The 27,917-nt window shown below is 45.0% G+C and overlaps 3 protein-coding genes across 3 annotated transcripts; 2 read left to right on the top strand and 1 right to left on the bottom strand.

Annotated features, from left to right (window-relative positions):
* Nucleotides 1-4,701: 4,701 nt before the first annotated feature.
* Nucleotides 4,702-6,554, top strand: LOC141828407 (origin of replication complex subunit 4-like). Its single transcript, XM_074715834.1, has 7 exons — nt 4,702-4,714; nt 5,156-5,238; nt 5,325-5,434; nt 5,741-5,833; nt 5,904-5,968; nt 6,047-6,190; nt 6,302-6,554. The coding sequence occupies exons 3-7, from the start codon at nt 5,344-5,346 to the stop codon at nt 6,341-6,343; spliced, it is 435 nt and encodes a 144-aa protein (XP_074571935.1). The 5' UTR covers nt 4,702-4,714; nt 5,156-5,238; nt 5,325-5,343; the 3' UTR covers nt 6,344-6,554.
* Nucleotides 6,555-12,604: 6,050 nt separating this feature from the next.
* Nucleotides 12,605-13,579, top strand: LOC141827058 (antimicrobial ginkbilobin-2-like protein). The gene has a single exon (XM_074714338.1). The coding sequence runs from the start codon at nt 12,605-12,607 to the stop codon at nt 13,577-13,579; it is 975 nt and encodes a 324-aa protein (XP_074570439.1).
* A 10,133-nt stretch (nt 13,580-23,712) lies between these two features.
* Nucleotides 23,713-25,629, bottom strand: LOC141827057 (exopolygalacturonase-like). The gene is made up of 6 exons (XM_074714337.1): nt 25,501-25,629; nt 25,102-25,242; nt 24,756-24,932; nt 24,388-24,677; nt 24,020-24,248; nt 23,713-23,934 (listed from the first exon to the last, which is right to left on the bottom strand). Exons 1-6 carry the CDS (start codon nt 25,627-25,629, stop codon nt 23,713-23,715), a joined length of 1,188 nt encoding a protein of 395 aa, XP_074570438.1.
* Nucleotides 25,630-27,917: the final 2,288 nt, after the last annotated feature.

Raw genomic sequence — 27,917 nt, 5'->3', positions numbered from 1 at the left:
TCTCTGTCTTGGCCGGTAACGCACTCGGCAGCGAGCATAGGCGTGGCTTCAAGTCACGCGTGACGCCGGTGAGGCAGGCTGGAAAGCAGCCAGCGGCTGACGTCGGCGGCAAGAATCGCTCATGGGGTGAGCGCTGTCTTTGGCATGGTAGGCGCAGGCCTTGGTGCCGGCGAGGCCGGCGCGGGCAAGAATGGTGCAGGCGACGGCACTGTGCGTTTAGGGCAAAGAAAAAAGGAGAGGCAGTCGGAAGAAGATAAGGGCACGGGACTGGGAATTGGGAACGAAGAGTTTTTTTAGCTTTTATTTAAAAAAAAAACAGGAGGTAGCGGCAGTGTGTGTTTTTTGGAGATAGTAGAAAAAAACCAAGATAAATATTATTAATTGGATTAGGGATTCAATGGAAGCCCAAATCTAATCTAATTGGGTGAACCCAATAAGGTTTAATTGGAAGCTTGGGCACAGCACAGTAAAAAAATGCTGACATAAGTGGCTACTAGATTCAAACCTAGGTTACTGCACCCACGATAATGAGGCTAACCACTAAACCACAGCTATCATATGTAATTGAATTAGTTTCATTTACATATTGATCAAGTTAATTGGGCTGTTTAATTAGACCCGATTAAGCCCATTTAATTGGGTTGTTCCATGAGAATTAATTGGGCTTCCAGATTCTTGATAATAAGGTAGTGACCAATTAATTGGGCCATGATAAAATTCATTGGATTGTTCATGAATTAATTGAATTTCATTGGAAGACCAATTAATCTAATTGGGTCAACTTTCTAATTGGGCCAATTTTGAGCTTTCAATTAGAAAGACCCAATTTTGAAAGTCATGTGTCTAATTGACCCAAACAAGTGAATTGTCAAGTGTAGGATCACTGGAACACGCTAGAGGGGGGGGGGGGAGGTGTGAATAGCGTGTTGTCGCTTTTTCTCATTCGTTCGTTTCTATCAAAAACTTACAGCGGAATATTAGAAAACACACATAGGGACATGCAGATTTTACTTGGTTCCTAACCCCCCATGGTTAGTATATCCAATGCCTATGTACGGGAGGCGCCCGTCCACTAGTGGTCTCCTTTCCGAACCTTGTTCTGAGGCGGAGAAATTCATCTTACAGTTCGTATAAAAAATACAAATAATATAAAACAAAGGACAAGTAAGAAAACTTAAACCAAACACGTCGCCGATATGGAAATCCTAAGCGCCGCGTACTCCTCCTGGATCTTCCCCGATTGCACATGCCTGGCCCCATTCGCGTTCAGAGTCGCCGCTAGTTGGAGAGGAGAACGTATGAATTGATGATCCTGGATGTGCACGTTGCCCTCCTTTTATAGCCTTCTTGAGTCGACTTGGGCCAATCTCCAATCGACTCCACGTAAGCCCGATCCACTTTCTCCGTGGCTGACTTGGCCTTCAAGTCGACTCGAAGCTGACGTGGCATCTCTTGATGAACGTTAGCTTCCGCGGCTCTTATCTGGTGCTCAAGTCGACTTGACTCCATCTCAAGTCAACTTGACTTCCTCCGATCGACTTGAGTCACTTTGACTCAGGAGTCGCAGTTAGTTGGAGAGGAGAACATATGAATTGATGATCCTGGATGTGCACGTTGCCCTCCTTTTATAGCCTGCTTGAGTCGACTTGGGCCAAGCTCCAGTCGATTCCACGTAAGCCCGATCCATTTTCTCCGCGGCTGACTTGGCCTTCAAGTCGACTCGAAGCTGACGTGACATCTCTTGATGAACGTTAGCTTCCGCAGCTCTTATCTGGTGCTCAAGTCGACTTGACTCCATCTCAAGTCGACTCCATCCACTCAAGTCGACTTGACTTCCTCCGGTCGACTTGAGTCACTTTGACTCAGGTTTGACCTGAGTTGACCCTGGGCTTAGTTCAACTATCTTTGTTTGCTTTACCTCTGCTTTCTCAATCTTGCTTCCAGCTCCTAGTTCCTGTAAGACAGGCATACAAACAAACAGACAATCCTATACCTTACCTTATGGGTCTAACTTCACCTTGTGGGTCTAACTTCATATTTCTACCGAAATCCTGAGTTAGTCTGACACCTACTGTTCCACTCCGGGAACGCGCCCTTACCCACTCCCCTCGAGAGAATTTGTGCCAACCAAGTTTGTAGGATCGCTGGAACACGCTAGAAGGGGGTGAATAGTGTGTTGTCGGTTTTCAAACTCGTTCATTTTTCTATCAAGGTACTAAGTAGCGGAATTAGAAATAAACACAAGTACACGCGGATTTACTTGGTTCCTAACCCTCAGGGTTGGTACATCCAAGGTCTATGTACAGGAGGCGTCCGTTCACTAGTGGTCTCCTTTCCGAACCTTGTTAATTCAGAGGCGGAGAAACCCGTCTTACAATCCAAAACAAAGATAACAATAAAGCACAAATAGAATAGAGGACAACAAGAAATTAACCAAACAAGTGCCGCCGATTTGGAAATCCTGAGCCCCGCACTCCTCCTGGATCTTCCCCGGTTGCAAATGTCTGACCTCGTTTGTGTTCAAAACCACCACTAGTTGGAGAGGAGAACTTGTATATGGATATCTTCCATCTATGCACGTTCACCTTCTTTTATAGGGCACTCGAGTCGACTCAACTGGGATCCGAGTCGACTCCAAGATCCTCTTTCTCCGCGAGCCAGATCAGATTCCTGCCGCTCGAGTCGACTCCAATCCTGCTTGAGTCGACTCCATCTTGAGTCAACTTTAGTCCATCTTGAGTTGACTCCAGTATCTTTTTTCTCAGGTTTAAAAGACCTCTGAGAGAGCTTCGAAACGCATCCGACCTTGCCTTGTTCTGAGTCCCGAGTCAAAAGTTATGACCTGTTGAAGTTGGACTCCTCATGTGTTGCCCCTGCATCATGGTTCTTGCAAGACAAGTATGCAAACAAAGCAACATAACCTTCCCTTATTTTGTGGGTCTAACTTCAGATTTCTACCGAAATCCTGGATTAGTCTGACGTCTACTGTTCCACTCCGGGAACGCACCCTTACCCACTCCACTTAGGAGAATTTACCTTTGCCAATCAAGTCCTCCTGACTTGTTAGACTTTTGCTCGGCTCTGTCCTCAGCCCCTAGGATTTGTGTTGCGGCTCGGTCTTCTCTGACCAGCCCAGACTTCTGCTGCGACTCGATCCTCCAGATCAGCCCAGACTTCTGCTGCGACTCGATCCTCCAGACCAGCCCAGACTTCTGCTGCGATTCGGTCTTCCAGACCAACCCAGACTTCACCTGGTGCTTCGACTCTGCCAAGACTTCCGCCTGATCCTCCAAATCAGGACTTCCCTTTGCCTAGCCTATAATTAGAACTTTCCCTAGCCTCACTCACCAAGACTTCCCTTGCCCGATCGTCCAGATCAGGACTTCCACTGCCTAGTCTAACCGACTAGGACTTCTCGCTAGTCATCTGACTAGACTTCACTCACTTCCACACATCCAAACATCAAATCCTGTTTGGATCAACTCTTGGTCAAACCGATCAGACTTAGGTATATTGTTAAATATCAAAATCCAAGGAAGGATCTAGTGCTTCTTGCACCAACAATCTCCCCCTTTTTGATGTTTGACAATTTCTTAAGTTAATATAAGTCAGGATTTAATTATCTGAGAGAATTCTATATGATTAACTTAAGTTCCCTTCTCTCCCTTTTCATACATAAAAAAGATTTTAAGTTTTAAGTTCATTCACTCTTGCACCAATAATAATGGTATTCCTATGGACATAACTAAGTCTTGATAATTCTTGAAAGACCATAGTAGATTTTTTTTAAAGAGTTTTTCAAACTAATTTTTAAAATAAGTGTTTTAAAAATAGATAATTTTTAAAATTCTAGTCATTATTTTTTTAAGTCAGAATCTCCCCCATTACCTGACACATCCTTAGGGCCCTTTGTTAACCACAAAGTAATCTCCCTGTTGTCTTAGGATTTGACTCAAATTAAAAGAATAATGGATAACAATTTTTGAAATATGATTTGAGATAGAGTATTTTCAAAATAGATAGATTTTTGAAAAACTACTTATTATCCTTTTTAAATTAGAATCTCCCCCTTAACTAGACACGTCCTCAAGGTCCTTTGTTAACCACAAAGCAAACTCCCCCGTGTGTCTTAGGATTTGATCCTAAATTAAAAGAATAATATATAAAATAATTTTAAATTAATTTTATTCTTTTGATTTGGACCTTCTCCTAAATCTGATGCTTCCATAGGGTTCCTTGTTAACCACAAGGCAAACTCCCTAAGTGTCTTAGAGGTTAATCTAAATCAACCAGAGCAAATAACTTAAGCTTTTAAAATATAATTTTTTCTTTTCCTAAGTAAACAATTGTTTTTATGTATATTATTATTCTTATTATTCCATTTTTTTTCTCCCTAATTTTCTTCTAAGCATTGCTTACTTGATAAAGCCTCATGTCTTTCAGGATGCAGACAAACTTCTTGAAAAAAGAGTTCGTTCTAGGTTTTCTCACAGAAAACTACTTTTTGTTCCTCCTTCAAGAGAAGATGTAAGAAGGTGATCATATTCTCTAACTTATGATAATTGCTTATAATGTCAAATATCTTTCCAAGCAGTTAATCCTCAGTTTTCTTCATTTTGACATGTTATTCAGATTGCTCGAGCACATATTATACTTGCCAAAAGACATAGGTCTCCTCTCTGAATATGTTGCAGAATTCAACTCAAAGATTCAGGTGTTCTCTTCTTGCTCCCATGGTACATTCAATATTATTGTGTAACTTGCTTGTCATAGAGGATTAATAACCAAAACCACTGAGGCTGCTGCTCGGTATTGACAATTAGTCCTGCAAGTCTCTTGTACAGCATGATTTTGATGTGAGATTATTGTTAGTGTGATGGATTTACTTGGATAGATGACATGTAAAATGATCTAGGACTCATGATTTTGATGTGAGATTATTGTAGTATCAAGGATTTACACATATTTATGAGATGCAGAACCCTCTAGCACGCATGGATATGCCATCTCAGTTAACATAATTTCACTTAAATTTTAAATTAGGAGAATCCACAAACTTATCTTTCCATTTATTATTTTTTGTTATTATTATTATTTTCATGATCATTGAATTGCACAATAATGAATTAATTAGTATAACTGTGTGTGTTTGCAGGATATTTTAAATGACAAAAAATTCCAAGAAATCCTTGATTCCGTTTTATTTGATGGAACGATTAGTAACTTGGTGCAGTTTCTGTAAGTTTGTTTATCATTTTTTTCATGATTGAAGCACTGTATTTCTTTCAATTTTATAGTTCAACTTTTGAGAAATTTTTCTTCAGATTCCGAGCTGTGGCCTCTATGAATTTAGAATCTGGTTTGCTATCCCTGGAAAATTTCAAAGATTCTCAGATATGTTACCAGAGGCAGCCCAAGACCCAGATCCTTCAAGGTTAGTTACTTGTATCATTTACAGTTTAATCGTAATATCGCCCTTCAATTGGAGTTGAAGGGATATGAAGGTTAGAGGGACTCAATACCAAATCCTAGTTAACATCAAGTTATTTAAGTGTTTCTCCTTTATTTAGTTCCAAATAATTGGAACTAATACAACTTAGTGTTAACAATATAGCAAGCTCATATTCTCATTGGGTTTCATGTGTTCTTTTTATTATTTTTTTGGGTTTTTATTATATATTCTAAAACAATTAAATAAGTATGTATGATAATTCTTAGTGTCTGAAACATGATTGAGCAGATGTCTCAATTCTGGAACTATACATTCTGGTGTGCATGAATAGACTGGAATGTAAAGAGCAAAATTCATACAACTTCAATTCTGTCATGAAAGGTAAGTCAAAATTTGCTACCTTTATCACACTGGTGTTAAGAGGCTGAAATGAACTTCTTCTCCTCTTTAGAGTATAAAGCCATCCATGAAGCCTATAAGACATCCGACAATTACGGAGACACTGTATGCCTGAGGGTGGGTGTCTTTATCTTTCAAGCAAACATCATCATAGTTCTGCATCCATAACTTTGTATCATCTAACTATTCTATTAGGCTTTCGAACATCTCTTGGAACGAGAGTTGATTGGTTTTGTCGACAATAAGGGACGGAATTTATCCATCGAACTTCAACCAGTGAAACTTTTGATTTCACCTCATGAACTGTATCTGGGGTTGAAGTCAAGCTCTTCATGCCCTGTAAGTGCTCAAGCTAATCCAGTGATTTCTCAGGAGTTAATTATTCCACAAGAATGACGAATGTCTTGTATAACTGGGAAATGCAATGATCATTTTTTTTTTCTATTGCAGGCCATCCTTCAGAAATTGTTCGATCATGAAAGCTTCAGATAGCAAGATGTTGATACCTAACGATGTCGGTCCTGAAAATCTATTTTTGATACCGAACGACGCTTGTTCTGAAGAATTTTGGTTAGCCATTCTAGTCACAAGCTTGCTTGCAACTGTGCTGCACTCCTACATGAACAGTTTGCTTTCTTCAATGCACTGTAATGACTTGGTTTATGATTGAAGAAAAAGTGAAAAACCTGAATGATTTGGTTTATGATTGAATTAGTTTTGGCTGAACAAAGTCAGTCTTATGTTTTGTAAACATCATTTTAAAATTGGCATGAGAGGATTCAATTAAACCACAAACTGAGCCACCCAAGAATAGAAAAGAAAACAAATAGCAAAATCCTCAACTCCTCTTCTCTATTCATAACCATTTGCTGGTATGTCTGAATCTATATACGTAGGAAGGTTTCGCAACCAGTTGATGTAGTGCAAGATACATTCCAACAAAATGAAGCCTAATTCATCTTCCTCGTCTCACTTCCTCCTCGCTGTCTTCCTTATCACCGGCATTCTCTACTCGGCCGTGACCATTGCCAATTCACGACAAATAGAATCACAAGGTTTGGTCAAGAGAGTGTCTCCTTTTACACCATCCGCACCAACCGGCAACCGTCATCCTGATCCTCCTTTCATCCATCCTACAAAAGAAAGTATTGGTGCCCTCAAAAGAGTATCCCCTTTTACACCACCTGCCTCAACCGGCAACCGTCATCCTGATCCTCCTTTCATCCATCCTACAAAAGAAAGTATTTGTTCCGGGGTTAATCTAATGGACTCATCATGGTCGAACTCGAGTCTAAGTCTGATCCCGCTCCCAAAGAACGCAACCGGTTGGATCCTCGAATTTGACTAATCAAGTCACTCAACATAGGTAACCACCCGAATGGCCTCCGTCTTGCCGAATTGCATTCGTCGAATAGCCATCCGGCAGCAGCCTGCCGAATCCTCCATCCGGCAGAAGCCTGCCGGATCCTCTATCCGGCAGCAGCCTGCCGAGTCCTCCATTCGGCTTTACCCGTAGCCGAATCCTCCATCCGGCAGCTGCCTGTCGAATCCTCCATCCGGCCCTACCTTGGCCGAATCCTTACTTTGGCCGAATCCGAGTCCTCAGCAGACTCCTCACCAGGCCGAATCCGAGTCCTCAGCAGACTCACCTTATAGTGCCTTGGCATGTCCCATCATGTCCTCTGACCGGCCCACACCCTTCATTTATTATCGCCGCCCTCTCTGACACCCACGTGGTCGCGCCGGGGCACCCCTGGCCGTCCTACTGACGTTCTCTGTGATCGCAGGTCGTCCCCTGGAGCTGCTGCTGGTCGTCATCGGCTCCGGCGAAGTCTTCGACGGCCGTGAAGCTCTCCTCATCTCCCTCACCTGCTACTGTTCATCACAGCAAGCCGTCCCTGAGGCTCTTCCTGTTCTCCATCAGCTCCGGCGAAGCTCCCAGCGACCCTGAGGCCACCATTTCCCTTAGCTCCGTCCACTGTTCATCACCATCTACGGCGAGGAGGTCCGGAGACGCGTCCCGATGCTGGTCTCAACCGGAACATAATTTGGCGCCGTCTGTGGGAAATTATTTTGCCCAAATTTGAGATGCTGACGGACGAATCTCCCCAGCCTCCTCAGCCCTATTTCGTAGCCATGACACAAGAGGACTTCAACAAGGCGGTGGCCGCCGCCGTCCTGGCAATCTCTCAGCAGCAACAACAACACCAGGTACTCGCTGGCCCTTCCAGGCCCCCTTCTTTCTCCGCTGAAGCACCACCGACACCAGTTCCGCCCCCAGCTCGCCGGTTATTTGAGCCCACCGAGGCCCACCAAGCTCCAGCCCATTTTGCTCAGACCCATCAGGCCCACGAGGCCCTGGCCCACCGAGATCCGGTTCTTCAAGCTCCAAGTTATCGAGTTTCAGCCCCTCAGGCCCATCAAGCCCATTAGGCCTACCAGGCCCCGGCCCAACGTCTCCATCGCAGACCCACGTTCACCTCCGCCGAGACGCCTCCCACGTTCGTGCCGTCACCGCCCGCGGCACAGGCAACGCTCATAGAGGAGAAGCGCACAAGCCGACACGTGCCCCCTCCGTCGACGGATCCCCATTCGGCTCATACAACTCGATGACCTTCGCCTGCCCGAAGTCATCTCCTGCGATCTCTCTCGGCCTTCGTTGTAGCCCGGGCGCTTCGTCGTGAACCGGAAACGCCCGCGACAGCAAGTCTTCTTTTCGCTGTTTGCCCAAGCCGAATCACGGCAACAGGCCGCCGCTACCTACACGGGACGAAACCTGCAACCTCGCCGTCTCCCGAGCCGAATCACGGCATCTTCCGACTCGGCCTTCGCTGCTGCCTACGAGGGCCGACAGAGCCTTCTTTCCACCGCCTGCACGAGCCGAATCGTCGACTCGTCACCGCCTGCGCGAGCCGAATCGCCGATTGCCTGTGCAAGTCGAATCGCTATGTACCATGCCATTCGACATCACTCTCCCGACTCGGACATAGTCGGGATCGAGCTGTCTCCACCGACATAATTAGGTCTCGGACCTACTCCATCGACTCTGCATAGGTCTCGGACCTACTCCACCGATATAATTAGGTCTCGGACCTACTCCATCGACTCTGCATAGGTCTCGGACCTACTCCACCGACATAATTAGGTCTCGGACCTACTCCATCGCCCTGCTCCTACAGTTTGGCAGCTCAGCCCTGCCACTCAGCGGCTCAGCCCTGCTCCTTCAGTTCGGCAGCTCAGCCCTGCCACACAGCAGCTCAGCTCTGCTCATTCGGCCACGGACACCCGACGTATCGTTCGCAAGCACGGACACTCTCCGTATCGTCCGCAAGCACGGACACTCTCCGTATCGTCCGCAAGCACGGACACCCGACGTATCGTCCGCAAGCACGGACACTCTCCGTATTGTCCGCAAGCACGGTCACTCTCCGTATCGTCCGCAAGCACGGACACCCTCCGTATCGTCCGCAAGCACGGACACTCTCCGTATCGTCCGCAAGCACGGACACCCGACGTATCGTCCGCAAGCACGGACACTCTCCGTATCGTCCACAAGCACGGACACTCTCCGTATCGTCCGCAAGCACGGACACTCTCCGTATCGTCCGCAAGCACGGACACTCTACGTATCGTCCGCAAGCACGGACACTCTCCGTATCGTCCGCACGGACACTCTCCGTATCGTCCGCACGGACACTCTACCCTTCCAAATCGTCCGCAAGCTCGGACCGCCCATGCCCGTCCGCCCATCGACTTGTCCAAACGCCGACGCGTCATTCGGCCATAGCAGCTCAGCTCTGCCCATTCGGCCATCCGGCAGCTCAGCCCTGCCACCCGGCAGCTCATCCCTGCCACCCGGCAGCTCATCCCTGTTCCTTCAATCCGGCAGCTCAGCCCTGTCATCCGGCAGCTCAGCCCTGCCACCCAACAGCTCAGCCCTGCCACTCGGCAGCTCAGCCCTGCCACCCGGCAGCTCAGCCCTGCTACACAGCAGCTCAGCTCTGCTCATTAGGACACAACAGCTCAGCTCTGCCCATTCGGCCATCCGGCAGCTCAGCCCTGCCACCCGGCAGCTCAGCCCTGCTACCCGGCAGCTCAGCCCTGCCACCCGGCAGCTTAGCCCTGTTCCTTCAATCCGGCAGTTCAGCCCTGCCACACAGCAGCTCAGCTCTGCTCATTAGGACACAGCAGCTCAACTCTGCCCACTCGGCCATAGCAGCTCAGCTCTGCCCAGTTGGCCAGTCGGCCACTCGGCCAGTTGGCCACTCGGCCACTCGGCCAGTCGGCCAATCGGCCAGTCGGCCACTCGGCAGTCGACCACTTGGCCATCCGGCCATTCGGCCACTCGGACACTCGGCCATTCGGCCACACTTCACATTTCCAAATCGTCCGCAAGCACGGACCTTCTCCGAATCGTCCGCAAGCACGGACCTTCTCCGAATCGTCCGCAAGCACGGACCTTATCCGAATCGTCCGCAAGCCCAGACATACTTCGTTGTCGAATCGTCCGCAAGCCCGGACTTACTCCGTTACAGAATCGTCCGCAAGCCCGGACATACATTGTTCCTGAATCATCCGCAAGCCCGGACCGTCCTCCTTTCCAACATGTCCGCAAGCCCGGACCGTTCGAATCGTCCATACCCCCGAATCGTATGATACTCCGAGGCTTCTCAGCCACTCGCCGAGGCTGCTCAGCCACTGATTCAAGGCTTTTCAGCCATTCTGCCAAGGCTTCTCAACCATTATTCAGGCTTCTCAGCCATTCTTCAAAGGCTTCTCAGCCATTCGGCCATTCGGCCATTCGGCGACGTCCATTCGGCCATGTCCATTCGGCCATTCGGCCATTCGGCGACGTCCATTCGGTCATGTCCATTCGGCCATTCGGCCGAGTCCATTCGGCCATGTCCATTCGGCCATGCCCATCCAGGCTTCTCAGCCATTATTCAGGCTTCTCAGCCATTCTTCAAAGGTTTCTCAGCCACTCGGCCACTCGGCCATTCGCCCACTCAGCCATTTGGCCATTCGGCCATTCGGCCACTCGGCCACACGGCCAGTCGGCTGCTCTGATCAGTCACTCGGCGACTTTGTCAGCCCGCCCACTCTGTTACTCGGCCAAGTCTCTCCGTCACCCATCCAGGTTTTGATCGGCTGAGTCTACGGACCCAACTCAGACTCGAGTCCAACTCAGTCTAGTCAGTCCGACTCACGCTCCCTTCGACTAGACTAGTGGGGAGGCTTATGTTCCGGGGTTAATCCAATGGGCTCATCATGGTCGAATTCGAGTCTAAGTCTGATCCCGCTCCCAAAGAACGCAACCGGTTGGATCCTCGAATTTGACTAATCAAGTCACTCAACATAGGTAACCACCCGAATGGCCTCCGTCTTGCCGAATTGCATTCGTCGAATAGCCATCCGGCAGCAGCCTGCCGAATCCTCCATCCGGCAGAAGCCTGCCGGATCCTCTATCCGGCAGCAGCCTGCCGAGTCCTCCATTCGGCTCTACCCGTAGCCGAATCCTCCATCCGGCAGCAGCCTGCCGAATCCTCCATCCGGCCCTACCTTAGCCGAATCCTTACTTTGGCCGAATCCGAGTCCTCAGCAGACTCCTCACCAGGCCGAATCCGAGTCCTCAGCAGACTCACCTTATAGTGCCCTGGCATGTCCCATCATGTCCTCTGACCGACCCACACCCTTCATTTATTATCGCCGCCCTCTCTGACACCCACGTGGACAATGACATGACGACTACCTACCAGAGATGGGACATCCTTAATGGTGACGTGACAGGTATACCACTCCGTCGGCAGGTATAGGGGCTGGACTCTTACTCTCTTTTACACGCTCAAGCTCTACTGTTCATCTTCTCCTCCGTTTACTCCACTGACTTGAGCGTCGGAGTGGTCGCGCCGGGGCACCCCTGGCCATCCTACTGACGTTCCCTGTGATCGCAGGTCGTCCCCTGGAGCTGCTGCTGGTCGTCATCGGCTCCGGCGAAGTCTTCGACGGCCGTGAAGCTCTCCTTATCTCCCTCACCTGCTACTGTTCATCACAGCAAGCCGTCCCTGAGGCTCTTCCTGTTCTCCATCAGCTCCGGCGAAGCTCCCAGCGACCCTGAGGCCACCATTTCCCTTAGCTCCGTCCACTGTTCATCACCATCTACGGCGAGGAGGTCCGGAGACGCGTCCCGATGCTGGTCTCAACCGGAACAGTATTGGTGCCCTCAAAAGAGTATCCCCTTTTATACCACCTGCCCCAACCGACAACCGTCATCCCGATCCTCCTTTCGTCCATCCTTAACAAGCATATACAGATGCATTGCGATAAATAAATCGGTTGTAAATCTATGTACATGAATAAATGCATACATACATATGATGTACTATCATGGTATCGAAATCCTATAAAAATTTAACTTGATTATCAATACAACTGAACATGAGATGTGCCTTGCAAGGCACCAATGCTTTTGAGTTGCATAACTGAATTTTTATGCATAAATTAATTATATTTCCAACTAAAGTTCTACTACTAAAGTGGGACTTCTGGAAGAATGAGACTTTTGCTCAAAAACAATTGAAAATATTTGTGCAAATTTGACTTGCACATACTAAATTCAATAGTAATTCAGTGTTGTGACTATCTAACTGATTCAGCATTTGATGCTCCACACCGCTATATATTCGACATTGTTTGTTTAGAGTCAACGACGTCCCTCTCAGATTGTCAACCATTTGAAGTTCGAAGGAGGCGGCTATGGATGTGAGCGTTGACTTTGTCTCTGCAGCAATGTTAAAGTTTATCGCCTGGTCGTTCAATTTCACTGCGCCGCCGGCAGCTGCGGATTTGATCAGTAATATATCTATAAATGTACATTGGCTTGAAGAAGATCAATTGCATACACAGAAAAAGATGTGGAGCAGCAGAAGGTTGAGCTTCCTCCTCGGCCTGATCCGATTCCTGCTCCTTTTCCAAGCTCCCGCAGCTGCCATGGCAGCGAACCCTTTCAGAGCAGACTGCGGCGGCGACGCCTACAACTCGAGTAGCAGCTTTGGCAGAAGCCTAAGCGAACTCTTGTCCTCTCTCACTTCTCTTTCCTCCACCACTAACTCCGCCAACGCCACCGCCGGCGCCGGGAACGACTCCGTCTACGGCTTATACATGTGCCAAGGAGACCTCTCCGTCTCCAACTGCCAGAGCTGCCTCCAGACGGCCGTAGGCGGCGCCAACCAAAGCTGCCCGGGAGTTCGCCGAGCGATCGTCTACTACGACCAGTGCCACCTCCGCTACTCCGACACAAACTTCTTCGGCGTCGTCGATTCTGACGGATTCAACCTGACCAACCCCTTGGAGGTAACCAGTTCGCGGGTGGCGTTCAACGTATTATCCGATTTGGTGCAGGTGGCGCCCCTGCGACGGCCGCTCATGTTCGCCACCAACGTGTCGGATATGTATCCCCTGTTCGCCCTGGCTCAGTGCACGGCCGACCTGACCCCCGACGGCTGCCGGAGTTGCTTGACGGCGAGTCTGGCGGCCATCGAGAGCTGCTGCCTGCGGAGAAAAGGGTGGCGCTACCTCTCCCCGAGCTGCTGGATAAGGTACGAGCCCACTCCGTTCTTCGGCAATTTCCCCAACAACTTGAGCACGTACATCATCCGGAGCCAGTGCTCGAACCTCGACATCCAATCCAACAGCCTCAGCGCCAAGTCGGCGGCGGCTATGGAAAATTGACACACACAAAAAAGTAAATGAGTAATTCATGCTCCTTATCAAAGTTGTGAGCTTTCCTCTCCCGCCTTCCCTGCGAGAGAGGGCTATCGAAATCATTGTCAATGACAGTCTTAAAAGCAGCCTTGACTTTGAAAGGAAGAAACTGCATTAGGTTTAATAATTAGAGTAAATATATATAAAAAAAAGTTCACTATGATAGCCAAATAAGTACAATAGAAAATTGAGATATAATACTTCTTGTTGATGTAGAAACAACACTAACGCTCTGTTTGGGAGGAGGTGAGGGAAAGGGAGGGAAAGATAAGGAAGGGGAAAAAAAATTTACCTCTGTTTGGGATGGGGTGAGGTAAGGAGGGGAAGGGGAAAGAAGGGGAAGTGTTCCCCTTCCATGCTCATGAATAGCCACAATTTCTTACACCCCAAATCGGGGTGTAAGGAAGGGTAAGTAAATCTTAAACATGTTTATTCCAATTTTACCCATCCTCGTTTCTAAACCGAGTCCAAACCTTCGCCACATCGGCAGAGATCGCCTCCAGCCACACCGGCTTCAAACGGCGCGACGCGGTGGAGAGAGGGAGGGAGGACCACAGGGGGCCTTGGCGCGGGGGAATCCGCCGGTGCGGCGGAGGGGAAGAGGCGGCTGCGGGAGCTGGCGGCGAGGGAATCCGCCGGTGCGGCGGAGGGGAAGAGGCGGCTGCGGGACGGCGGGGCTCGAGGACGACCGCGTCGCCTCCGCTAACGTCGCGGGAGCTGGCGGCGAGGTCAGCCAAGGCGAGGCATTCTGGGCAACAGTGAGACCCAGCTGCAGCAAGAGGAACGCAGCGAGGGACGCGGAAACGCCCACCCGAGAGCTCCTCCTCCCCATTGCTCCCACGCAAAAACGCCGAGCAGAACCTAGCTGGTCCCGTCCGCAGCCCTCCGGCGGAGGGGAAGAGGCGGCTGCGGGACGGCGGGGCGTGAGGAAGGGACTCGATGCGGAGGTCGAAGACGAGGAGGAGGAAGGAGATGGAATCGGGGAGATTTTTGACATTTTATCTCTTTAACTTCCATTTCCTTTCCTTTGGATCTTCCTTTCCTCCCAAACAAGGTTACTTTTCTTCTCCTCCCTTCCCTTCCCTTTCCCTCCTTTCCCCTCCCTTCCCCTTCCATTAATGAACCGTCCCTCACCCGATCCAAACAGAGCGTAAGTGAAGGAACAAGAGTGTGAAGAGTTTATACTTCAACTAGCCACAATAAAAGTTTTCAATGAAAATAATTGGAAAGAAATGTCCTCCCATGGGAGGACTAAAATAACATGATAAAAAATTTCTACATCTAATTCATTCATGATGCGATGAATAATTAAAACACGATAAAAGGAATTAGATGTTAATACCTGGAGTGGAAGATGTCGAGGAGTTCATTTTTACTTCCTGTAAGAGAACTCAAAAGACAGAGAAAATCGCAGAGAGAACTTCTCCTATGACCTCAATCAAATTTCGCATCGTAGTCTCAATGGGGCGACAACAATATTTAAGGTTAGGAGAAGGGGCCTCTGCTGAGATTTAATGGGCCAAGCCTACCCATTATAGCTAAGCCCAATAACAATATGTTAATTATGCTAGTCCACATAAAAATATCCAACATTCTCCCACTTGGACAGCATAATACAATATGTTAATCAACAATATGTGACCACAACAACAAGTGGAATATGGATAATTGAGAAAGTTCAACAAAATGACATGTCAAAATTTGAACAAAGTGTGCATCTGTCCAAAATGCCACATAATAACAATAAAATTGAGACTGGGTCCAAAATGTCTCCACAATACAACAATAGTTATAACAATTGAACTTCTCAATAAAACATATGGTAGCAACAAATATTATAAATATGAGGTCATAACAAAACATAAGCATAAACTCCCACTAACCCAAAATATCAAAAGACCTTACTACACCCATACGGGTTACATGGTCAACAAAAGCTTTAACAGTTATGCCTTTGGTTAGGGGATCAGCAATATTAAGCTCTGTAGGGATATGCTCGACACGAGTTTTAAACTCTTGAACCTTCTCTCTCACAAACATAAACTTTGTCTCAAAGTGTTTTGTCCGCTTTGAGCTCTTATTATTGAGAGAAAAACTCACCACGGCAGAGTTATCACAATATATAGTGAGAGGCCTAGAGATACTCTCCACAAAATCAAATTCAGCAATAAAGTTTTTTAACCATATCGCTTGACATGTGGCCTCATAACAAGCTATATACTCTGCTTCCATGGTTGATGTAGCTGTAAGAGTCTGTTTGACACTCTTCCAAGAGATAGCTCCTCCAGCTAACATAAATATATATCCTGATGTGGACTTATGATCATCTGGGCAACCACCATAATCAGAATCAGAATAACCTGTTACCTCAAGATGATTTGATCTCTTATATGTGATCATATAGTGTTTGGTACCTTTCAAATACCTCAAAACACGTTTGACAGCCTGCCAATGTGCCATACCAGGTTTACTCAAGTATCTCCCAAGTACACCCACAACAAAAGCAATATCAGGACGTGTACAAACTTGAGCATACATAAGGCTGCCAACAGCAGAAGAATATGGAATTTTCTTCATATTTGCCATTTCACTTTCAGATTGAGGACACTGATCATTAGATAACTTCTCACCCTTTTGAATAGGTGCAACACAATGCTTACAAGATTGCATATTGAACCGGTTCAGAATTCTATCAATATATCCTTGTTGAGACAAACCAAGGATGCCACGAGATCTATCACGATAAATCTCAATGCCCAAAACAAAAGATGCATTACCAAGGTCTTTCATATCAAAATGAGTTGTAAGCATTTGTTTAGTGTCATGCAGAAAATCAACATCATTACTGGCCAAAAGGATGTCATCAACATAAAGAACAAGGATAATAAATTTTCTCCCACTCTTTTTTAGATAAATGCACTGATCAACTGCATTTTCCTTAAAACCAAGGGAACTTACAATATGGTCAAACTTCAAATACCACTGTCTAGAAGCTTGTTTTAAACCATAAATGGATCTTTTCAATTTGCAAACCATGTGCTCCTTACCACTTTCGACAAAACCTTCAGGTTGATCCATATAGACATCCTCAAATAAATCACCATTTAAAAATGCTGTTTTAACATCCATCTGATGAAGCTCTAAATCAAAATGAGCAACCAAGGCCATCACAACACGAAAAGAATCTTTTGTAGAGACAGGAGAGAACGTCTCTTTATAGTCTATGCCTTCTCTTTGGTTGTACCCTTTAGCAACAAGTCTGGCTTTATACCTCTCTATCTCACCTTTAGCATCACGTTTAGTCTTAAAGACCCATTTACAACCTACAGTTTTGCAACCATCAGGTAATACCACCAAATCCCAAACATCATTCTTTCTCATAGAAGCTACTTCATCTTCCATAGCAATCAACCACTGTGAACTATGAGAATCCGAAACAGCTTCATAGAAAGTAATAGGATCAGAATCCTCAACACTAGTAAACTCATGTTCCTGTAAATAAACAACATAATCCTTGAATCTGGTAGATCCAGTAGATGTGGGAACACGCTCAGATCGCCTTAATTGAGGCACAACGATTTCAGGATTCTGAACATCATGGTCAACATGTAGATCAACATGTGCATCAACAATAGGATTAGTGGTTTCATCATGAGTGAGAACGACTGGCATAGACTCAGGCAAAGGAGCAATAGGTACAGGAATAGCGACATGCTCTTCTCCAAAGCTAACAACACGTGGCTCCTGAGTTACAACATGTTCTGAATCATTTTCAAAATAGACAGCACGATCAGATTCAACAACTCTAGTGGTATGATCAGGACAATAAAATCTAGAACCCCTTGATCCAACACAATATCCTACAAAGAAACCACTAATTGTTTTAGAATCAAGCTTCTTTATTTCTGGATTGTAGAGCCTAACTTCTGCCTTACAACCCCAGACACGAAAATGTTTCAAAGTAGGTTTTCTCCCTGTCATAAGTTCATATGGAGTCCTTGGAACTGACTTACTTGGTACATGATTTAAAATATAAGCTGCTGTCTTCAAGGCTTCTCCCCACAGAAAATCAGGAAGAGTTGAATGACTAAGCATACATCTAACCATCTCTATGAGTGTACGATTTCGCCTTTCAGCAACACCATTTTGCTGCGGAGTCCCAGGCATAGTATATTGTGCCTCAATACCACAATCCTGTAAAAACTTTGCAAAAGGACCAGGATTCCTACCAGTTTCATTATACCTTCCATAAAATTCACCACCTCTATCAGATCTAACACTCTTAATTTTTGTGCTAAATTTCAACTCAACAGCAGCTTTAAAATTCTTGAAGGCATCTAAAGAGTCTGATTTTTCACGCAATAGATCAATCCAACCAAACCTTGAGAAGTCATCAATAAAGGTAATGAAATATCTATATCCTCCTAGAGCAATGGGAGTAATTGGCCCACAGATATCTGTATAAATCAACTGTAGTATCCCTTCACTCCTAGTAATTCTATTCTTTCTGACTCCTGCAGTAAGCTTTCCTTTTACACAATCAACACAAGTATTGAAATCTGAGAAATCCACACTATGAAGAATATTCTCCTTGATCAATCTCTCCATCCTTTCTCGGGATATATGTCCCAACCTCTTATGCCATAACATAGAAGAGCTCTCAATAGTTCTTCCACGTTTTTGTCCAACAACATTATTAACATTAGAATATCGTTGTTCAATAAAAAGAGGATCAAGAGTTAACATATACATATCATTCAACTTGACGCCATAACCAACAATAACAGATTTAAAATATATGATAACTTCATTTGATCCAAAATGGAAAGAGTAACCACAATCATCCAAAACAGAAATTGAAATCAGATTTCTTCTCATAGAAGGTACACAAACAGTATCTTGCAAAACTAATTCATGTCCACCACTTAGCTTCAAACAAACTACTCCTATGTGCTCTACTTTGACACTCATTCCATTTCCAACTGCAACAGACACCTCCCCTTCATTTGGCCTTCTCTTGGTTTTGAGCTCCTGCACAGAATTTGTAATATGAATTGTTGTGCCAGAGTCTAACCACCAAGAATGAGAAGGTACATCTACAAGATTAGATTCAAAACACACTAAAGCAAGATGAATACCTTGCTTTTGCTTCTGCTTCATCTCTAGCCACTTCTTAAACTTAAAGCAGTCAGATTGTTTGTGTCCAAATACATCACAAAACTTGCAAGTGCCATTAAACCTCTTTTTAACTTTGGATGGTTCACTGTCTTCATGAACTATAGAAGATCCTGATTTATCACTCCACTTCTTCTTAAATTGAGACTTGTTACTCTTTCCCTTAAAATATGTTTTCTTTTTCTCATTACTTTTATGGGAAACCAACTGAACAACTTGAGCCTTACCCTTCCTCATATTTTGCTCTTCTTGATTAAGAATGGCTACAAGCTCATCAATAGTCCATTCCTCCTTTTGTGCATTATAAGAAGTTTTTAGAATATCAAATTCAGAAGGAAGAGAATCCAATATTTGCCAGACCAAAAAATCACTTCCCAATTCCACTTTCATAGATTTCAACTTGTTGTACCAATTGGTGAGCTTCATAGCATGCTCACGAACACCCGACACACCATCATATCTAGTCTTTGTCAGTAATGAAAGATATGAAGCCTTTTCTGTCTTATCAAATTTTTTGAATTTCTTGCCTACAGACTCAAGAAACTCCTTAGCACTATTCGTCTCAGGAACATTATCTTTGATGGTCTTATCCATAGTGAACTTCATAGTCATCAGACATACTTTATTAGAATGAACCCACTTTTCATGTTTTGTTGTAACAGCAGCGGAAGATTCAGATGTGGAAACTTCAGGCTCTCAGTTCTCAGTAAGGGCAGCATCAACTTGGCACCGAAATCCCTTACATTGTAAGTTCCGCTCGCCCTCACCCCAGCAATTCCATGGCACATGAAGTAGAGGCAGAGGCAAAGACAGACTAGCTTCATTTCCATTGCCACCATCACTGGGATTTCTTCTCTTCTTTTTTCCTTTTATTTTTATTTTTATTTTTTTTTGAAATCTCTACGATTTCTTTATTGATTGAATCGAGAGTTGAAGTTGTGATGGAATGGATCAAAAAAGCAGAGATTTATACCTGCTTGGGTACCTCAAATTGAAAGGCGACTCAGGGTGCTGCTTGATCATCGCAAATGCTTTCCTCGCCATGGTGACCACATGGCACTCCCCTCCGTTCTTCTTGTAAAAAAAGTCTTCATATAGACTACTTCAAATAAATAATAATAAAAACTTCAAATAAATAATAATCTCGGTGAGACCTATATTTTTGTCATTTTTACCTCAAATAAATAATAAAAATACAAAAATTACTATTTAAAAAATATGTTTTTTCCATTTTCTAATTATGAAAATGTTAAAAAGCTACTAGATGGAATACTTTCTATTTTTATTTCATAAGAAATATCACTGACAATGAAAGCTTATTAATAATCTTAAGATATATAATTAATGTCTTTCACATGAAAATAATTGTCAGAATAAAAATTTAATTCAAAAATTATTTTTTAAAAAATTTATCTAATTTCTAAGAGCTACTTGTTCTCATTTTAAAAGTAAATTTTATATTGTTAGAAAAAAAAATCCTAAAGACATTGATAACAATAAAAACATAGAAGTGCATTGAAGAAATGAACTGAGCTCCTCATACCCGACGGACAGCTTGCTGGCCGGAACAAAGGAGCATGTCTGTGGGTGTGGCATGTTCTCAGGCCGACGGGAGGGTGCAGCTACTGCTGCTCCTCTCACTGGCCTGTGGGACTCTCCTTGGAAGCAGCTGCTGTGCTTTCAGCACCCCCTTCGGTTTTGCAGTTGGCTGGTGGTGCAAGGGCAGTCCTGGTGTGGGTGGTTGGCTGCAGGAGGTGCCGAGGCGCCGGCGACTGGATGGGCGTGTCGGGCGATGTGGCGCCCTTACAGTGTGGTGACGGCGTAGTTCAAAGGCGCGTGAGGGGCGGGACTGGTAAGCATCCGCTGTTTCATTGCTGTTTGCGAGTTTTGCGGCTTTCCGACGATCGCCGGAGGATTTTTCAAGCAGTCGGTCAGGAGACGCTGTCGTCGATCGCGGCTTCGCCGGGGTAGCCGTGTAGCAAGCAAGGCCCTAGGGGCAAGCGGAGCTGCTGTAGCTTCGGATGCAGGGACAGTGGAAGACACGACCTTGTTGTTCCTGATTGAGACGCCAACACCAATGGCAATGGAGCTAGCATCGGCACATGCACATGAGGAGGCCGAGCGACAGCAGAACCTGCGCCTCGGCAAGGTAATGCAACCGAACGACTTGCACCAGCCTAGGCAGACAGGACCAATCTGTGCACAAGAGGAGGCGGAGTAGCAGGGCACTCGTGCACACGCCGAACCAGGACAACAGACGCTTAAAAATCAGGCTCTGAGGGCTGAAACAGAGCATGCAAACGTAATAAATATAATATAAAAATATAATATGACATATTTTATGCAGTGGATCCATGTAATGAGTTTTACATCCATGCAATGATAGTGTGTTATGTTATATTTTCATGTTACATTTTCATGTAGTGTATCATTTTTGTTCAAAATCAGTGATCCGATGCATTCAGTTTTTCCATGACTTGGTAAAGCGGAACAAGATTGTGGTGATCACAAAGTAATCCGGTGAACAAACGACGTGTCCAAGTGAAGTTGCGGCAGAATTCGTGAACTATTTTTAGGGGTTACTTGGAGGGATAGATCGATGCCAACATTGGGATTGTGTTAGGCTAACTGGTTGGCAGATTACTCTTCACAACAGCAAGAGCTTGTCTGGCCTGTCACAGAGGAGGAGATACGTACTGCATTGTTCAACATTGCTGTCGACAAAGCCCCAGGTCGAGATGGGTATAATGGCAAGTTCTACACTTCGTCTTGGGAGGCTGTTGGAGTGAATTTTCAAAACACAGTCCTGGAATTTTTTCAGACTGGGCGCGTGGCTATTGAAGCATTGGAATCATAAGTCGATTATGTTGGTTCCCAAGTCAGACCATGCTCTGCAAGTGGTTGACTCTCGACCCATTTCGTGTTGCACGGTGTTCTACAAGATAATTGCGAAGATATTGGCCAGCAGGTTTGCTACAGTCTTAGGTAGTTTGTTGGATCGCTCTATTGCGGAGAGCATACAGTTGGCACAAGAATTGTTGCGCAAATTAAATATGCCTGCTAATGGATCTTTGCTCGATGTGTGATAAAAGTTGACTTGCGCAAGGCCTTTGAGATCATCGATTGGGGTTTTCTACCGGCAGCTCTTGTTGGTTATGAGTTTTTCCAACAATTCCGCGCTTAGATTTTCGAATGTGTTACCGCCATGTCCTATTCGATTAGCCTTAATGATGGGCTTCATAACTTCTTTAGTGGGTGACGAGGGCTTCGGCAAGGTGACCTTCTATCCCCCTTGCTCTTTGGATTATGTATATTGAGGTTTTCTCACGTTCATTGAAAGAGGCCTCTTTGCTATCGGAATTTCATTTTCATCCGATGTGTGAGGCTATGCAAATTACTCATCTTGCATATGCCGATGATTTACTTCTTGTTTACAAGAGTTGACGAGCCCACCATCCAGGTGGTTGCGAACTGTTTGAAGGCATTTGGTGATAAGCAGGGTTGGATGCCAACCCACTCAAATCATGCATGTACATGGCTAGTGTTGATGATATGACCCGGGTGGAGCTCTTGCGGATTACTAGTTTTCAAGAAGGTTCAAGGACCTGGGTACCTAGGCATCCCATTGGCCGCTGAGAAGCTCTGGATCACTAACTATGAGGCTCTTATAGACGTAATGGTGCAGAAGCTTACCTCATGGCCCAAGCACACTCTATCGTACGTGGGCAAGTTGGAGTTGGTTAAGTCCGTCCTCCAAAGAATGGAATGTTTTTGATTTTCTATTTTGCCTATTCCTAGTGGTGTTATTGACAAGCTTGATGGTATATGTCGCTTGTTTGTATGGTCGATGAAGCACCCGCCAATCTCTTGGGAGACAATTTGTCTTGCCAAGGAAGAAGGCGGATACAGTGCTAGAGATTTGCAGTCCTGGAATTCTGCCCTCTTATGCAGAGCGCTATGGAACATTCATCACAAGAAGGACTCCCTTCGGGTACGATGGATTCATCACCGCCTTCGACAAGTGGACATGGCAATGGTGGAGCAAACTTGCATATTCTCCACTGATTAAGAAGGTGTTGCAAATTTGAAATCGTCTAGTCCAACAAGCAGGAGGTCCAAGTGCAAATTCGGGATCGTCTAGTCTGCTTTGTCAACAGGAGGATGAGACGCTTGCACTGTTGCCCAATCAGCAAGCTGCTCTGGGACAGAGTCCGATGTTGGCTAAGCATTCGGTCTTGATCAATTCCTCTCCCAAGATGTTCCGTGTGATGCATAGACAGTTCAAAGGCAAGGGGCGGCTAACAAAGGCAAGATATCTAGTGACCACTTGCATGATATACCTCTTATGGCAAGCTCGGAATAGATGTCGTTTTGAGGGGAAGTACCCCATAGTAGAGGAAATGTTTGTCAAAATTAAAATTCATGTCTACCATCTTGTAGACATCTAGAGCTTGTACATTTCATTTGGTCTATATATATTTACCGTTATTCAAAAAAGAATCAAGTCAAAGCTTAATCTAACTAAGTGAGGATCGAAGCAAGCAAAATTCAATCTAGTGGAGTAGACGAGGATGAAGGTGAATTGATCAGTCTAGCAAAGACTAATTGGAAAAGAAAATATCAATCTAGCTAAGAAAAGAAAATTCTTTGAAGAATCTTGTTAATTTAAAAGGAATATTATAAGGCATTTATAGTTAAATAACAATACTTGCAAATATCAATAAATATCAAATATAAGAAGAAGGGTGACTAAGTGAAAGCCACCGCTATCTTCATACATCAACTCTAACTTTTGAAATTCTTCACAACTCACAACACTATAATAACATCAACCTTTGTTGAGCCACAAACTCAATCCTCGATGAGCAAAGCTTGGCTTCAAGCACCTAACCATTCGAGTTACACGAGCCTTTTCACCCGCATCACTAGCATAGTTGAGGGTTGATTTTGCCGGAAAATTGAGCTCGAGCATTAAGACAAATAGACATTGCCTTGTCTTTACCTGAACTTGTGAGGTCAATGTTCTCAAGCTTAAGCCCTTGGCACGGCAGTCCTTGGCTGCATTTTAATATCACTGCCTCCTTATATGCTGATGTTCCTCGAATGTCTTTGAACTTGATGTCTTTTAGTTGCACACGCGAAGATTTCTATAAAAATGTGCACAAAGAAATTATTGTTAGTGATATTAATGAAGCAAGTTAGCATGGTCTATATGTAACCCTCTATACAAACCGAGTGATCACAACTGGGATAGGGGCAATAAGTTTGGTCGACGACGATGGGATTTCCAACATTCTTTACAATGATATTTTCAAAGGTGACGTTTTGAAGTGTAGTTTGAACAGGCGAGTTCTCCCAAGTCTTGATGCGCACTCCCATTACCGTGTCAGTGAAAGTAATATCTCTCACAATAATATTCTTGACATCTTTCTCGGTGTTGTATCTTCCTAAGCTCCCAATACTATTGCAAAAAGGAATTAATATGAGTGAAACATCAAAATGATACAACTATAACAATCAAACACATATGCCAACAATTCTACAGATAAAAAAACATGAGTTAATGATTAAAATTGATGACATTGTATGTGGTAGCTAACCTGATGCCATGACCAGGACCACAAGCGATCCCACTAATTGTGACGAAAGAGTTGCCTTGCCCAATGGAGACACAGTCATCACCCGTGCCAATGTGAGAATTGGAAAGGGTCACTCCAGAATTACCCTCTAGGTGAATACCGTCGGTGTTAGGGCTATTGGCTGGGGCCTTGATTGTGATTCCGCTGCCTTTAAAATTATTGTTATTCAACAAAGCTACGTGGAAGAACTTGCTATTCACAGTTGTTATATCCTTGACAACAGTGTTGTTTGTGTATAAAAAGATGAGTGACTGCAAACACAAAAAGCATTAGATCTTATGAAAACATAGAGCTTAGCATCAGCGGAAATTCAGCAAAGGGATGAGTACCGATGGTAGTGGATTGCAATGCTTCTGTCTTGGGCAATTGTTGAATGGCCAAGACACTTCTCCTTGAGCATCAAAGGTCCCTCCGCCAGTTAAGGTCAAGTGGTCTAGCCATCCGAACATCACCCAACCATGACCATTTGCGTATTTATTCAAGTCCGTCGATGCTTTCAATGTTCCCTACATTCACAGACGAGCAATGCTGGGGGCAATTAGCTTAAGCTACATAGTTAAAGTGCTTGTCATGCTCAACAAATGGTAATCATCCTATACTAACTAAATAGATTGTCTCATGCATGAATCATGAATGTAAAAGTAAATGAATTTTAAGAAGTGACAGTGAGCTTGCATGAATCTGGAATATCAGGTCATTGACATCTTTGCAAGGGCCATTGAATTCGATAGGGTTGAGGAAGTATGTTCCGGCGGGTACCAAAACCTTGGTTTGTCCAGATGACGCACATGCTTTTTTCCAAGCTGCCGTAAATGCCTAGATCAAGCATGAAAGTGTTAGGGGGGCTCCTGATATAGAGAATGCAAACACATTCCTAGACCTTGATGCCATAATTTAAATGATAGAAGAAAAAGAGAAAAGGAAAACTTGTAATGAAACCAAAGCATATAGCAAATTCATTGTTATCATCATTATCAAGTCTTGTTTTCTTTTCTTTAACAATTCAGATCATAGAAATTTGTATCCTTCTCAAAGCTAAAAACCACAAACACATGGTGGGCAAAGATACCGAACCTGGCTATCATCAGTCACGCCATTGCCCTTGGCACCGAAATCCCTCACATTGTAAGTTCCGCTCGCCCTCACCCCTGCAATTCCATGGCACATGAAGTAGAGGCAGAGACAAAGACAGACTAGCTTCATTTCCATTGCCACCATCACTGTGATTTCTTCTCTTCTTTTCCCTTTTATTTTTATTTTTATTTTTTTGAAATCTCTACGATTTCTTTATTGAATCGAGAGTTGAAGTTATGATGAAATGGATCAAAAAGGAGAGATTTTATACCTGCTTGGGTACCTCGAATTGAGAGGCAACTCGGGGTGCTGCTTGATCATCGCAAATGCTTTCCTCGCCATGGTGACCACATGACACTCCCCTCCGTTCTTCTTGTAGAAAAAGTCTTCATATAGACTACTTCAAATAAATAATAATAAAACTCCAAATAAATAATAATCTCGGTGAGACCTATGTTTTTGCACTTTTACCTCAAATAAATAATAAAAATACAAAAATTACTATTAAAAAATATTTTTTTCCGTTTTCTAATTATGAAAATGTTAAAAAGCTACTAGATGGAATACTTTCTATTTTTATTTCATAAGAAATATCAATGACAAACAATGAAGCTTATTAATAATCTTAAGATATATAATTAATGTTTTTCACATGAAAATAATTGTCAGAATAAAAAGTTAATCCAAAAATTATTTTTAAAAAAATTTATCTAATTTCTAAGAGCTACTTGTACTCATTTTAAAAGTAAATTTTATATTCATCAAAAAAAATCCTAAAGACATTGATAACAATAAAAACATAGAAGTGCATTGAAGAAATGAACTGAGCTCCTCATACCCGACGGGCAGCTTGCTGGCCGGAACAGAGGAGCGTGTCTATGGGTGTGGCATGTTCTCAGGCCGACGGGAGGGTGCAGCTACTGCTGCTGCACCTCTCATTGGCCTGTGGGACTCTCCTTGGAAGCAGCTGCTGTGCTTTCTCCACCCCCTTCGGTTGTGCAGTTGGCTGGGCAGTGCAGGGGCAGTCCTAGTGTGGGTGGTTGGCTGCAGGAGGTGCCGAGGCGCCACTGGATGGGCGTGGCCGGCGATGTGGCGCCCTTACAGTGTGGTGACGGCGTAGTTCAAAGGCGCGTGAGGGGCGGGACTGGTAAGCATCCGCTGTTTCATTGCTGTTTGCGAGTTTTGTGGCTTTCCGACGATCGCCGGAGGATTTTTCAAGCAGTCGGTCAGGAGACGCTGTCGTCGCTCGCGGCTTCGCCGGAGTAGCCGTGTAGCAAGCAAGGCCCTACGGGCAAGCGGAGCTTCTGTAGCTTCGGATGCTGGGAGTGGAAGACACGACCTTGTTCCTGATTGAGACGCCAACACCAATGGCAATGGAGCTAGCATCGGCACGTGCACATGAGGAGGCCGAGCGACAGCAGAACCTGCGCCTCGGCAAGGTAATGCAACCGAACGACTTGCACCAGCCTAGGCAGACAGGACCAATCTGTGCACAAGAGGAGGCGGAGTAGCAGGGCACTCGTGCACACGCCGAACCAGGACAACAGACGCTTAAAAACCAGGCTCTGAGGGCTGAGACAGAGCATGCAAAGGCAGTCCAGAGGTTGCCCAATGGCAAGACACTGGCAGTGGAGCCTCCCTCTGGGGTCCGTAGCGGAGCAGGGACAGTGGTAAGGCCACAGGTTTCGCTGCTCAAATGGGTGGGGTGGACAGTGGGCAGGCCGAAACCGCTACCTCCACCGGAACCATCTGTGAAGGCAGCCAAAGACCAGTCTTGGGCAGCCAAAGGCGGGTGCGAACAGCCCGTGCAGGGACCCGATGAAGATCCATGGAATATAAGGGGCTTTCAAACACCTCCTCAAGCACAAAGGCATTCATGTGATGGCTTTGCTCGAAACTAAGTTGACAAATGGTGCACTTGGAACGATCATGAAGGGGTGGTTCTCAGGTATAGTGATGGCTAATAACTTTAGCCTTTCATCCATGCAATGAAGTGTGTTATGTGGTGATCATAATCCGGCGAACTTTAACTATTTTCATGCACGTGTTATTTTTAGCTCAAAATCAGTGACCGATGCATTCAGTTTTTCCATGACTTGGTAAAGCGGAACAAGATTGTGGTGATCACAAAGTAATCCGGTGAACAAACGACGTGTCCAAGTGAAGTTGTAGCAGAATTCGTGAACTATTTTTAGGGGTTACTTGGAGGGATAGATCGATGCCAACATTGGGATTGTGTTAGGCTAACTGGTTGGCAGATTACTCTTCACAACAGCAAGAGCTTGTCTGGCCTGCCACAGAGGAGGAGATACGTACTGCATTGTTCAACATTGCTGTCGACAAAGCCCCAGGTCCAGATGAGTATAATGGCAAGTTCTAACTTTCGTCTTGGGAGGCTGTTGGAGTGGATTTTCAAA

Source organism: Curcuma longa, chromosome 4 (genome assembly GCF_044706935.1).
Source record: "Curcuma longa cultivar G26 ecotype Majalengka, Jawa Barat chromosome 4, ITB_CL_G26_1.1, whole genome shotgun sequence".
NCBI classification, from domain to species: domain Eukaryota; kingdom Viridiplantae; phylum Streptophyta; class Magnoliopsida; order Zingiberales; family Zingiberaceae; genus Curcuma; species Curcuma longa.
Note: the sequence above shows the minus strand (reverse complement) of the source record. Positions and strands in the feature narration are given on the sequence as shown.